The sequence below is a fragment of the Enhydra lutris genome, unplaced genomic scaffold (assembly GCF_002288905.1).
Source record: "Enhydra lutris kenyoni isolate GAN:26980312 unplaced genomic scaffold, ASM228890v2 scaffoldscaffold10, whole genome shotgun sequence".
Taxonomy (NCBI): Eukaryota; Metazoa; Chordata; class Mammalia; order Carnivora; family Mustelidae; genus Enhydra; species Enhydra lutris.
This window is the reverse complement of record NW_019154094.1, coordinates 890,364-904,117: the sequence shown is the minus strand read 5'-3', so window position 1 is coordinate 904,117 and position 13,754 is coordinate 890,364. Positions and strand designations below refer to the sequence as shown.

The following is a 13,754-nucleotide window of genomic DNA, read 5'->3' as shown; positions in this document are numbered from 1 at the left end:
TCTGTATCTTTGGGGTAAATACCCAGTAGTGCAATTGCAGAGTCATAGGGAATCTCTATTTTTAATTTCTTGAAGGTTGATATCCAGGATCTATAAAGAACTCCTCAAACTCAACACACACAAAACAGACAATCATATAAAAAAATGGGCAGAAGATATGAACAAATACTTCTCTAATGAAGACATACAAATGGCTATCAGACACATGAAAAAATGTTCATCATCACTAGCCATCAGGGAGATTCAAATTAAAACCACATTGAGATACCACCTTACACCACTTAGAACGGCCAAAATTAGCAAGACAGGAAACAACATGTGTTGGAGGGGATGTGGAGAAAGGGGAACCCTCTTCCACTGTTGGTGGGAATGCAAGTTGGTGCAGCCACTTTGGAGAACAGTGCGGAGATTCCTCAAGAAATTAAAAATAGAGCTTCCCTATGACCCTGCAATTGCTGAGTTCCTTTTTGATCATGTTTACCTTATATGAATTATTATAAATTGCATTAATTTAAAATTTTATGTAGAATGTTCCTCTTGACACAAATTAGAGGAAATATATGATAGACTTCTATGTCTCAGTTTAATAATTATAAACACTTGGCCAATTGAGTTTCTTATATACAACCTTCTTGCTTATGAAATTTATTGTTTTAAGAAAATCCTACACAGTACCCAAATTTGCCCATATATATTACCCATACTCATGTTAGTATGTATTGCTAACACACAGTGATATATCTCTTATCTATCTATCTATCTATCTATCCATCATCTCTCTATACCATGCTAGTAGCATGACTCACAAATAAATAAAATTGCCTTCGTGTTGCCTGATATACATGCATACTCAAATATTGTGATTTCTTCAAAACCTTTTTCAAATCAAAACCCAAACATGGTACACATGTTAATTTAGTGATGTCTTTAAGGCTCTTCTGTTTTCTAACAATACTACATTTGCCTTTATTTATGTCATTTTTTAAAAACTAGATTATTTGTCTTGTAGAAAGTCCTACACAGTGTATTCTGCTCATTGTTCCATCCTGGCGTCATTTTTCATGTTCCTCAACAGCATTTAGAAGTCAGGGCAAGAAAGGGGAAAGATGCTCCCAAGAGGACCAGAGCTTTCAGAAAACCCCCTTTTCTGCAGAGAAGTTGGGGGATTGTTATGAGATCAAATATCAAGACAACCTTTCCCAAGATTGCAGGCAGAGTAAAAGGATCAGGCTCAGCAGACCTGTGGCTTCTCACAGATCCAATAATACCAGGACATCTGGCACATCCCCGAGAGCCAAGAGCCAGACTTCTCCATGAAGACACAGTCATAGTCAGAAGATGTGGTATCAGGCCCGTTGCTGTGAAAACACACACGAGCATCAGCCAAGTCCCCTAGCCACAGTACTGGGGCAAGCCACACTCAGCCATGCCCAGCTGGGCTTCTCACCGTTAAGATCCCAGAAGAGGATAAGGCCACCAGGGGAGGGTCTAGCCTTGGGGATATGTGAGAAATCTCTAGAAGTAAAATATCCCAGCCATCTCTTAGAGCAAGGGTTTTTACATGAAGGAACTACTGACATTGAGAGCCTTATCATTATTTGTTGTGGGGGATGTCCTGTGCATTGTAGGATAGCGGGCAGCAACACTGGTGTCTACCCACTTGACACCAGCAGCATCCACTCTATTGTGACAACCAAAAATATTGCAGACAGTGCCAAATCGCTGAAGGGGGAAATCACTACCTGCTGAGCACCACTGTTTTATAATAATCATCTGGTACAATTTCTTGCATTATAAATGATATAAATGAGGCCAAAATGGACAAATAACTTAACATCCCTGGGACTCTGAGTTTAAGTTTCAGGACATGACACATTTGAATGTCCAGTATATAATAGGTGCTAAGTCTGTCAAAGGATCCTATCCCCTCTTTCCTAAACATTTCTTGAAATGTTCACAACACTCATTCATTCATTCACTCCAATACAGTTGATTATGTACCTGTTGTGTACCAAGCCCAGAAGTGGGTACTGGAGACACATCAATGAGTTGGATGACTGCTCTGCTCTGAAGCAGCAGCCTGTCTGATAGGTAAGACATGTGCAGGCAAAGGAAGATCATAACTGAAATTGACACAGCCACAAAACTCTACGTAGTGTTAAGGGAGTTGGAATAATTCATTCTGGGCAAAGGATGGATTCCTCTATGAGACTTGACACACATATTGTAGCTCACCAAACCAGTAAAATGTGTTCTAGGCAGATAACACAGCAGGAGAAAAAAACAGAAAGATCAGATGCAAGACAGTGTTCAAAAAGATGAGTTATTTGTCACATAGTTGTGAAAGGAGATGGAGAGCCTTTGGGTGTGTAAGAGAAAAGAATGTAAAGATGAATGGCACCCACTGTGTGGGCATTGAAAGGTGCCATCTAAAGATTCTAGGTTATCCGGGACACCTGGGTGGTTCGGTCGGTTAAGTGTCTGCCTTCAGCTCAGGTCATGATCCCAGGAGCCTGGAATCAAGTCCCGCATCGGGCTCCTTGCCCAGTGGGGAGCCTACTTCTCCCTCTGTCTGCCGCTCCTCCTGCTTGTGCTCACTCTTTCTCTCTCTGATAAATAAAAAACACAATCTTTAAAAAAAAATTTTAAATAAAATTAAAGATTCTGGGTTATGCATGTAACATTGAGGAATTAGGTGTTTCCTAAAACTATATCAAAGGCGTGTTTTAGGAAGATGACCCTTGAACTTGACTAGAGCATGGGTTCAGGGGGGTAAGACTAAGTATAGGATATATAGCAATCATCCTGACCTGAGCTGAGGCAGAAGATGTGGAAATTGAGGAAAGCAGAAATACTCAAGATGGTCCAGGAGGTTAAGTGTGAAGTTCTAGGAAAGTGTGTGGACATGAAAAAAAAGTTCAAGAACAGATGACCAGAATGTGAGGTCATTGAGTCACATGTAGAGGGGTTAAGTCTGGAACCCCTAGGCAGTTATTCCTTGAGTGTGTTCTGTAGGACACTAAAGGCTCCAGATACATGCAAATGAGATGTACATCTCAATAAGCTTGGCACATTACACACTGCCTACTCCCTCCTCGAAGTGTATGATTCTCTTCAATGTATTAACAGCACCGAGACTTCCCACAATAAAGAACTTCCTATTAAGTGTTGTTTAATTATGGTCTACACACACACACACACACACACATACACACACCTCTGCAGCTAACAAAATAACATTAAGCATGACAATAGGAAATGTGACAGGCAGTTTGGTTTTAACCAAAATCAGACACTTGAGACAGTGTGGGAATCTGTAGGAAGATGTCTTCAAGGTCCAGTGAGACAGACAAGCTCAACAGGGACACTCACATAAAGGTGGGTGCTGAGCCATCTTGCCACTTGTAAATGCCCTTTGGATACTGTTTCTTAAGGCCAATCCAGTAGACAGTATTTTCCTTTAGCCTTAGGAATTTCTGCATGAGAAGAAGGCAGATTAAGTCAAGAAATACTATGGGCAGAGGTGAGAATGGTGGTGGAAGCAGTCCCTGAAAGGGAGTAAGACTTACAGGACCCCATAGGCAGGGATGTTGTCCAAAGCAACATACTTGGCTGAAGTTGGCTAAAAGCTCTGGGTAGATCTCCATTTCCACCATTATTATGGCCTATGTGGTCATCAAATTATGGATACTTGTGGCCCTCGGACTTTTCATTTATAAAATGGGGATAAAAGTGACAGGTGCCTTCCAGAATATTCTGAATATTTTTTTAATTATGTTCAGTTAGCCAACATTTAGTACATCATTAGTTTTTGATGTAGTGTTCAACAATTCATTAGTTGCACATAATACCCAGTGCTCATCACCACATGTGCCCTCCTTAATGCCCATCACCCAGCTACCCCACTCCCCCACCCCCTCCCTTCTGTAACCCTCGGTTTGTTTCCCAGAGTCCAGAGTCTCAAGAGTTCAGTGTGGCTCCTAGAAGAGCACTGGTTAAGAGGTAGTTAGGATTATTCAAAAGCATGGTTTACAGGGTGAGAAATGTAGACACTACCCCCTTAGGAAGAGTTCTGGAAAATAGGAATCATTTGGATTCCACTGACAAACACTGAGTCCACTGAACCATACTGAGTATGTCTAATCTGGTCCCTGGCATTATCAACTTAAAAATGAGTCAGAACCACACTAGCCTGGGAGTTCTTCATGTGAGAGGAGATGAACTGGGGATCTGGCAGCATAGTCCAGTGTTGAGGAAGAGGGGATGGGAAGGATGTTGAAGGACAAAGTTGGATCTGAAGAAGAAGGAGTAGAAGTTGTCTATGTAGATAGAAGGAAGCATTCTGGACAGAAGGGCCAACATGAAGAATCACTCAGAAAAAAGACTTGGCCAAGAAAGAATCTTGGCCAATACCGTGTGCTAAGGCAGTGGAAGGGTATTATGAAGGGCAGAAGGAAGGATTGGCACTAGATTTTGCATGGGACAAGGACATGAGCTTGCAATGACTTGAAGGGTCCCCAGAGCACCCCTCCCCACCTTCGCACCTGCTCTGCTGGGCTATTGATGATGACCAAGTGAGCACGCTTCTTAGCACAGTGATCCTTGGCTTCAAACCAGTCCTGTTGCTGTGTGGAAAATAGATAGCAGGAGCCCTGAAATGCCATCCAGTTTTCCAGGCAGGGCTCACAGGATGATTCTGGAGAAGGGGAAAGAGGTTCGCTCTGTTGGGGTCAAGGGCTGCACTGGCCACTGAACAAGGTCTCCAGTGAAATGATTCAAACCTGTGCATCTTTGCCACTTCGCAAAAGTTAGCACAGTATCTTCCCATTTGTTCATTCAGGAGATGGGCAGGGGTGCCTGGGTGGCTCGGTCAGCTAAGCAGCAGCCTTCGGCTCAGATCATGATCCCCAGGTCCTGGGATCGAGCTCTGAGTCAGGCTCCCTGCTCATTGGGGAGTTTGCTTCTCCCTCTCTCTCTCTCTGCTGCTCCCCCTGCTTTTGTTCTCTCTCTCTCTCTCTCTCTCTCTCTCTCTCTCCCAAATAAATAAATAAAATCTTTAAGAGAGAGAGAGGCATTATGAGATGGAAGAGTAATGCCATTCAGGGGACCTCAAACTTTATATGAACACCAACCCTGATAAAGGGTCGATTAAAACAACCCTACATATACACATGTGTTGCAAGAATCACTAGCATCAACAGTGTCCAAGAGAACAACCTTCTTCTCCCAACTCCCACTTCCCACCACCCAACTTGCCCCATCTCCTTACCGTTGCCTGCCCGCAGAGCCTCCATTTGCCGGAACACCTCTCCCCGCATCATGTCCCGTCTGTGCCCAGCATCTGCCAGACCCTGCACAGCTAAGGGGCCCACAGAGAAAGGCAGATCAAGACCTGGTGGAGGGATGGGGAGGAATAAGCCCTCCATAACATTCAGCACTCACATTTGATGTCCAGTTGCTTGAGTTCTTCCTGCATCTGGTTGAAGATCTGCAGTACTAGAGGAAACACATGGCTGATATGTACTAGACTTTTTGATACACAGTTCTTTTCCCACTCCCCCCAAATTGCAGGCTGAGACAAAGAGGGCAGTTTCTTTCTAGAATCATTGAGTCCAGCAACACAGTCCAGTCACCCCCTACTGACCCATCTCTACCCCAGCCCTCTAGGGTCCTCTTCTCAGGACTGCAGGTTTGGGGGCCTGGGTCCATGTGATCACCCATTCCCATGGCTCCACACCTTACCCTCAGCCAGAACCACACCAAGGATGAGGACTAGCAGAAGCAACATCAGGGTTATCGTCAGGCAGAAAAACTTCCAGGGGACATCCTGGGGCAGCTTTTGGTCCCACTGTGCTGCAGGAAATGCAACAAGCATAAGGCGGTGCACACGGTCTCTGAAAGTGCTGGTAACATGCTAGGAATGTTGGGGGGATGAGCCTAAACCAGGCCCTGGAATTGGAGGCAGTGAGCACCCCTGGTATTGAGGAGGGCATCTACTCCTGCCCTCGACTTCTTGACTCACCTGGTTCCCCCGGCATGGGCAGAGATTTTCCCTCCATGGACATGAGGTCCTGTAGCCCGATGTTCTCTATGGCTGCCTTCACCTGTGGCTGCAGCTCTTTCTGTCTAGCTAACCACAACCCTTCTGGTTATTATTAAAGACACACCCATCCTATACTAGGAAATACCACCCCCTATGTAAACCATCAGATGTTTCCTTCCTGGCTCCCTAAGGCCCCCAAGATCTCTAGATGGCTTATCATCGGTTCATGTCACAGGGAGGTGGCATTAACGTCTTGGAAAAGGTATTCTGTTCCAAGTATGCTGTAAAACTCTGTTTTTTTCTCAGTTTGGGGAACAGTAGTGGCCCCAGAAATCTTCCTCAAAGTTTCCAATGCATTTGCACCTTTAGGCTTCTGGTTGCAGTCATTTCAAAAGATCTTGCATTTTCTCGGAGATAAAGTTGTAGTGGTTTCAACATTGGAGTTATGTTAATGCTCACTCAGAACGTAAGGCCACTCCTCTGCCACACATTGCTTTATGTCTTAAATGGAGAATATGGTACAGTAAGGAAGACAAGTAAGCTAATGTAATTGAGAGTCTTCTATTTATCAAAACTGTTGTTAAGAAATGTCCATATATCACGTCATTTCATGGGTCTTTTTCTCTTCGAATGCTGTTACAATTTTTCTTTTTCTTTGGTTTTCACCAGGTTGATTAGGGTGTGTGTGTGTGTGTGTGTGTGTGTGTGTGTGTGTGCACGCCTGTGTGTGCCTCCATATGCTGTTTGGAATTTATCCAGCTAGGGATTTTCTGAGTTCCCTCAATCTATGTTTTAATGATCTTTTATGATTTTTTAAATTTTATTTTATTTTTTCAGTGTACCAAGATTCATATACACCACACCCAGTACTCCATGCAATACGTTGAGTAATACCTTAATACCCACCACCAGGTTCACCCATCCCCCCACCCCCCTCCCTTGCAAAATCCTCAGTTTGTTTATCAGAGTCCACAGTCTCTCATGGTTCATCTGCCCCTCCAATTTCCCCAATTCACTTTTCCTTTCCTTCTCCTAATATCCTCCTTGTTATTCCTTATGCTCCACAAGTAAGTAAAACCATACAATTGACTTTCTCTCCTTGACTTATTCACTCAGCATAATCTCCACCAGTCCCATCCATGTTGCTACAAAAGTTGGGGATTCATCCTTTCTGATGGAGGCATAATACTACATAGCATATATGGACCACATCTTCCTTATCCATTCGTCTGTTGAAGGGCATCTTGGCTCTTTCCATTGGCGACTGTGGCCATTGCTGTTATGAACATTGGGGTACAGATGGCCCTTCTTTTCACTACATCTGTATTTTGGGGGTAAATACCCAGTAGTGCAATTGCAGGGTCATAGGGTAGCTCTATTTTTTAATTTCTTGAGGTATCGCCACACTGTATTCCGAAATGGCTGCACCATTTTGCATTCCCATCAACAGTGTAAGAGGGTTCCCCTTTCTCCACATCCTCTCCAACACTTGCTGTTTCTTGTCTTGTTAATTTTGGCCATTCTAACTGGTATAAGGTGGAATCTCAATGTGGTTTTGATTTGAATCTCCCTGATGGCTAATGATGATGAACATTTTTTCATGTGTCAGTTAGCCATCTTTATATCTTCTTTGGAAAAGTGTCTGTTCATGTCTTCTGCCCAGTTTTTGACTTGATCATCTGTTTTTTGGGTGTTGAGTTTGAGGAGTTCTTCATAGATCTTGGATATCAGCCCTTCGTAGTGAAATCTTTCATGATTTTTAAAAGTTCTCAGAATTCTAAGCCCCAGATCTCCTATTCATTTATTGTAATGACCTGCCATATGCCACCTAACCTATCCACCTCAGTTTCCTGATTTGTAAAATGGAAATAAGTACCCCTGCCTATCAGGGATGTTCTCTGCATTGAGACTATGGTATCCGGTGATTCACAAGCCTCCCATACATAAAAGACATACAGGTCTTTTGAAAGGCATAGTAATACTCTTAGACTTGGCCAAGCGGGGTGTCTTCCTGGGTCCTGAACATCTGCAGGCCCTCAGTTTCAAGTGCCTTCCTCCAGGAGAGTCCTCCTCTGCTCTCTGGGGTCCCCCGGGACTGTCAGTGTCTTCTAGGAAGAACACTCCAGGCCCCCAGGACCACAGTAAGTTTAAGTGGATCTCACCATAGATAAGAATTATCTCAAAATTATCACTCTCTCTTGTGCCTGTCACCTGCAAGAGACAACCCTGGTCCCCATTACTCTTTCTTAGGGGCACTCTTAAACCTCAAACCTTAAACCTCAAACATCTCCTCAAAACACTCCATATATGAGTTTTACTATAGAACGTTCAACGCCAGGCTCAAGAGTTAGATTCTGCACAGTAGAAATGGCTTGCCACTGAACTCCACAACAAACATCTATTGAATCTCTACCTCATGCTTAGCAACTGTTAAAGGTGCTGGGACACAGAGATACATCCTATCCAGTCTCCTTGCAATGTGAGGGAGACATCTGCTGGTCACCATGGGGAATGTGAAGGAAGGCAGGTTCTCCCTGGGACTGAAAGGATGAGTAGGCCTTCTCTGGGCTGATAGCAAGGAAAAGGAATTCCTGTCGCAGAAACAGAGACCAGTGAAAGCAGAGAGTGGGGAAGTATGTGGTTGGATCATATCCACATGTGGGAGAGCTTGGGGGAGATAAGCCTGAAAGGGCTCCTACTTACAGTCAATGAGGAGGGGATCTGGGGCTCAGAATCTTGAGAACTTTAAAGCCCATGGACTTGCTGTGTTTCCAGCACCCAAAATGATAAAAACTAAATGAAATAACACATTCTCAATAAAAATACATTAAGGAGTACAGTGAAGGAAGGACATGCACAGTGGGAAAGGAGGGAGGTGGCATCTGAGCTGAACTCTGAAGGATGAACAGTCCCCAGCACATAGCGTCAAAGAGGGAACAGCGGGCAGAGGAGCCAAAATGAGCAAAGGCAGGGAGAAGTGCCCAGAATGGGGTTGGGGAAGGCTGGGAAGTCAGACAGGGTCAAATGTGAAGGGACTTTAGGTATCTTGGATCCTAAAGCAGCAAGGACCCTATGTAGGGTCCAGGGAGGAGTGGGCTGGAAGGAGGTGCCAGCCTGGACTGAGGGTCCCATCAACACTCTCTAAGCTCTAGCCCACTGGCACAGCAGAAGACCCAGAATGTGGGAGCAATCTGGGGCATTTCCTGGTACTACTCAAGTCCAGAAAGGACATCAGAGAAACAGATGTTCAACCAAGAAGTGAATTCAGGACTAAGAAGAAAGATCTTTGTTGTTGCTTCTGGATGCGCAGAGAGGTCAGGATATAAGGCTAAGGTCACAGAAGGGGGTCAATAGGAAACCAGGAGATGGAGTGGAGCCCAAGGTCTCAGTTCAGCTGCATCTTCCAGCCCTGCCTGGAAGAGGGCGCTGTGACCCTGGACAAGTGCCTTGGCCGCTCTGGGCATCACTTTCTCTTTTATGAAATGGGGGTGAATGATAAGGAGAAGAGACACTTGTGTATAAAGAGCCTGGCACACAGTAGGTGTGCAGTCGAGGTGAACTCTACCCACCTCAGCACCCATCTCAACCTTTTTCTTGAACTGTGGGCACCATGCTTTCATTTTTCTCACAGGTATTTCTTGTGCACCTACTGTGTGCCAAGCAGTCTGTGGTCACTGGAGATAAAATGACCAAAACCAAAGTTCCTTTAAAGCACAGCCTTGTAGCTTTGCTCAGCTGTTCTGCCAAGCAGGGTTGTGCATTTCTGGGTCTCTATACTGGGTCTGACCCAGGGGTGACCAAGAAATATTGCCCTAGTCATTCCCTACCCTAGACATTCATCAGCCCCCACTGGGTGCCAGAATCTGTACTCACAGCTGCAGACAGAGAGATGGGTCAGACCCAGCCCAACCCAAGAGTAATGTCCTGCACCTACTTCCCTCTACAACACTGCACCCCTAGCCCTGGGCAAGTGGAGGAGTTACCTATGAGTCTTCCAACTGATCCCAGACACATGGACTTGGCAGGACTCATTAACTGTCAGTGAATTTCCAGGACTCATTAACTGTCAGTGGATCTTTTTACCTCCATGGGTTTCAGGGAAGTCATCAGAGCTGTAGTGTCTTAGGAGTCTGATGCACCTTCATGATGTTTATCTCCCAGGATTTGAATGACTCCAGGACCCACCTATCTCTCCCCCGTTGTCCCCCCTTGTTGTAGAGGTGACACTTAGGTCCAGTCACTTTCCATCTCAGCACATACTAGGAACACTTCAAACGTGTATAGGACAAAATATCCACTAAGAATTGGACAGTTAAATTGAAAAAACTCTTCAAATCTTTGGTCATCGTCTTGCTTAAGAAGTCCCCGCTCGTTTTGCTAGGTGGCAGTGTGTTGGTACATGGAGGGAGGAAGCCTCATGCTTGATCTGCTCCTTGATAACTGGGTAAAGTCGGAACAGGCCACACTAGCTGGTTAGTTTGATAAGCATGACCAGCCTCCGTACCCAAACACTGTGCCCCAGATAACTCTTATCTCCAGCTCAGAGGACATCCAGCCCCAGCTAACATGTATCCAATAGTTATGTATGCAACACCTAAGTCGTTCTCTGGGAAGCCCACAGTGACCAGGACTAACATGCCCAATCCTAGGGATATGACAGTAGAGGGGAGAAGGCAGGTGATGAATAACTGAATTTAGACAAGATGGTGATGAGTTTGAGGAAAGGAAGGCAATTGGCTTCAAGAGGCCAACAACCTAATCCACAGACACTGGGAGGCTGGGGGTAGGCTGCAGGGGTGGGAGGCAGTGGTTTCATGGATAAAGTGACATTTCAACTAAGACACTCTGCTCCAGGGACAGAGTGAGAGGAAAGGGTACATCAGGTGGAGGAAACAGCATGTGCAAAAAACCTGAGGTGGGAAGATGAATGTCCATCCAAGGAACAAAAAAAGGCCAACATGACAGGATCTTGAGCAGCAAGGAGGTGTGAGTGACTCAAAATGGCCTAGAATGGCAGATGGTGGTCAGATTACAGAGTACATTACCCTCATATTCCCAACAGACATACATTTTACAAGAGGGATACTGGCTGTGATGTCAGTGAATTTCAGATAAATTAGGGAATAGCCATTCACATTTCAGTGGAATTTTGCATCACACAGGCTTTCCATAGGGTTGTAACGAGACTTCATTTCTTTTCTCAGTCAGTTTTATTGAACTGTTAGGTGCACTTGTTAGGTGCCTGGCTGTGGGAACACAATACTAAGCAAGTTCCGAATGGTTCTACCCTCTCAGGGCTGCCAGTCTAGTGGAGAGGTGTTGATCAAGTCATATGTATAATGCAGTCCAGTGAGCATTACTATGGAAGTAGAATTCTTGGCCGCCTTCAGAGCCCTGGAGATCTTATTCTGTAGCATGGAGGGCTCACAGTGGACACATTCAGCACCTGGAGCTTTGCAAGCTTTGGGTTCTGCTGCCCAGGACCCACGTGCATGTTGTAACATTTAGCTGTTTGGAGCTCTGGCAATCATGTGGCCTGGGGGAAGAGAATATCATCTCCAATTCCCACTTATGTCTCTTGGCCCTAATCAAATGCCCAAGTTTGGGCTTGAGCCTAAGTTGGAAAACCAACTAAGGACGAATCTCCAGAGTGGAGTGAATCTGTGGCTCTGTCTCCACCTTAGCCCTGAGCTGTGCATCAGATATCATCCGCCTGCAGCTCTGTGGCAGATCCTCAGGGACTCTTTAATTTCCACAAATGAAACGGAGGTGGGGAATTGTGAACCAACTTTTAATGAGCCCTTAAGTGCCACCGAGAATCCCATGGCTTGTTCGCTAACAAAACTTGAAATTGGTTTCTAGGGATTGCTATGCCAGCAGAGTTTGGCATATTGTGCTGGGAGCGTGTCCCACTAGGCTCTTTAATACCTGTCATGTGTATAATATTTTTAATCTACCCGTGTACTCCAGCAAGCATGCCCAGGAGGCTTCACTGATGGCACAGAGAGCATTGGGGTGGGGCTGAAGGTGGCAGGTTTAGATGAATTCTAATTGCTGCTAAGGAGACCCCATGACATCACTTCAGCTGAATTCTCTGGTGATTTGTTTTCTCTTTATTTTTTTTTTCTTTAATTTACTGTTTTCATTTCTTAAAGAGACACCAGCCGGCCACCAGTATGAACTGCTCATTTCTCCTCAGATTCTTAAACACAGATCGATAGGCAAGCAGAGATTTGTGTGATAGCATGGATAGCAACCTGCTTCAGGGCACCGACTCACATCAAGCAGATGTGGGTTCAAATCCTGACCCTGCCACTTTCTGGCTGTGTGAACTTGGTGACATAAATTGGTCTCTCCGAGCCTCCATCTGCAAATGGGAAACCTAATAGTAATAGCACTTGCTTCATAGTGCTGTGTGGTGCTTGTAAATGCTCACTAAGTGCTAGGTAGTGCCAAGGAAAAAACCTTTTAGAATCTCTAAAAATAAGAAAGACTTTTATTTCAGCCCAAGTTAGGACAGCTGCCCGGGAAACACACTCTTCACAGGGAAGAAAGTGCTCCTGAGAATGAACAGTTGTACCAAGGTTGTATACTTTTTTATATCTTGTAAAGCTCAAAAGATTACAGATTCTAGATTAGCAAGCCCTATATGGAGTGAATAGTACATAGGTAGGAATCATGAGTTTTATCATAAAGGAATTCGGGAAGCAGGAGCATTGATCCCTCTCTCAAGGACAAGGCAGTTTTTCTTTAAGCCACTCATTCACAAAACAGATATACAATGCATGACCAGCAGGTCATAAATCAGACTTTTGTTTTGACCAAAGTTCATGTATAGTCATTGTGACTTAGAAAAAAAATGTAAAATGGGTTCTGCTGCATGTCAGACCTTTGGAGAATTTTTGTATCACCATGCATATCACTTTATTACTCAGTAGAATCCTGTAGGTGTGTGAGCCAACCAACCACCCCATGTCCTGAGAACCAGCATTTGCTGAGTGCTTCCCCGGCTCCAGGCTTGAAAACTCGGGCACAGAACAGGGCAGATGAGATCCCTGCCCTCCTGGCATTCATCTTGAAGGGGGAAGGAAATAATACTCAAGATGAGGAGAATAGGAGCAAATAATCAAAGAGTTACACATTTATATTTGTGTCTTCAAGGGAATTAAACACATGCTGTGATTTCAAAATTTTATTTGAGAGAAAGATGAGCAGGTGGGGCAGAGGGAGAGAGAGAATCTAAGCAGATTCTGTGCTGAGTGCAGAGCCTGAGGCAGGGCTCAGTCCCAGGACCCTGAGATCATGATCTGAGCCGAAATCGAGAGTTGGACACTCAACCAACTGCACCACCCAGGTGCCTCAGCATGTTGTGATTTTAAAGCAGTGTATTCTAGGCATTGAACTGAATGCCTCCCATGTTTATGAGATTGTTGCACTACACACCTGATGAATGACTGAGACCTGGAGTCCCCATGAAAGGAAGAGTTTTCTCATGGTTAAAAGCATCCACAGAGGATGGTTAAAAGCACCCCTCACCCACCCAAGGGGGAAGCCAGCTTCAGACACCTTGCACACTCCTGTGTGAGTGGGGAGATGACTCCCCCATTGGATGTGGAAGGAGTGAAAGACTCCTAAATCCCTTTCTGATTGAACAGAGACTGTTTCAGTTGTCAGGGATAGAAATGTAAATTTGAGGGCAAAAAACCCCAAA

General features: G+C 44.8%; 1 protein-coding gene across 1 annotated transcript; it reads right to left on the bottom strand.

Annotated features, from left to right (window-relative positions):
• Positions 1-753: 753 nt before the first annotated feature.
• Positions 754-6,198, bottom strand: LOC111143749 (C-type lectin domain family 4 member G-like). The gene is made up of 7 exons (XM_022497589.1): positions 6,023-6,198; positions 5,743-5,853; positions 5,443-5,496; positions 5,270-5,359; positions 4,545-4,696; positions 3,373-3,476; positions 754-1,358 (listed from the first exon to the last, which is right to left on the bottom strand). Exons 1-7 carry the CDS (start codon positions 6,063-6,065, stop codon positions 1,232-1,234), a joined length of 681 nt encoding a protein of 226 aa, XP_022353297.1. The 5' UTR covers positions 6,066-6,198; the 3' UTR covers positions 754-1,231.
• Between the last annotated feature and the right edge of the window lie 7,556 nt (positions 6,199-13,754).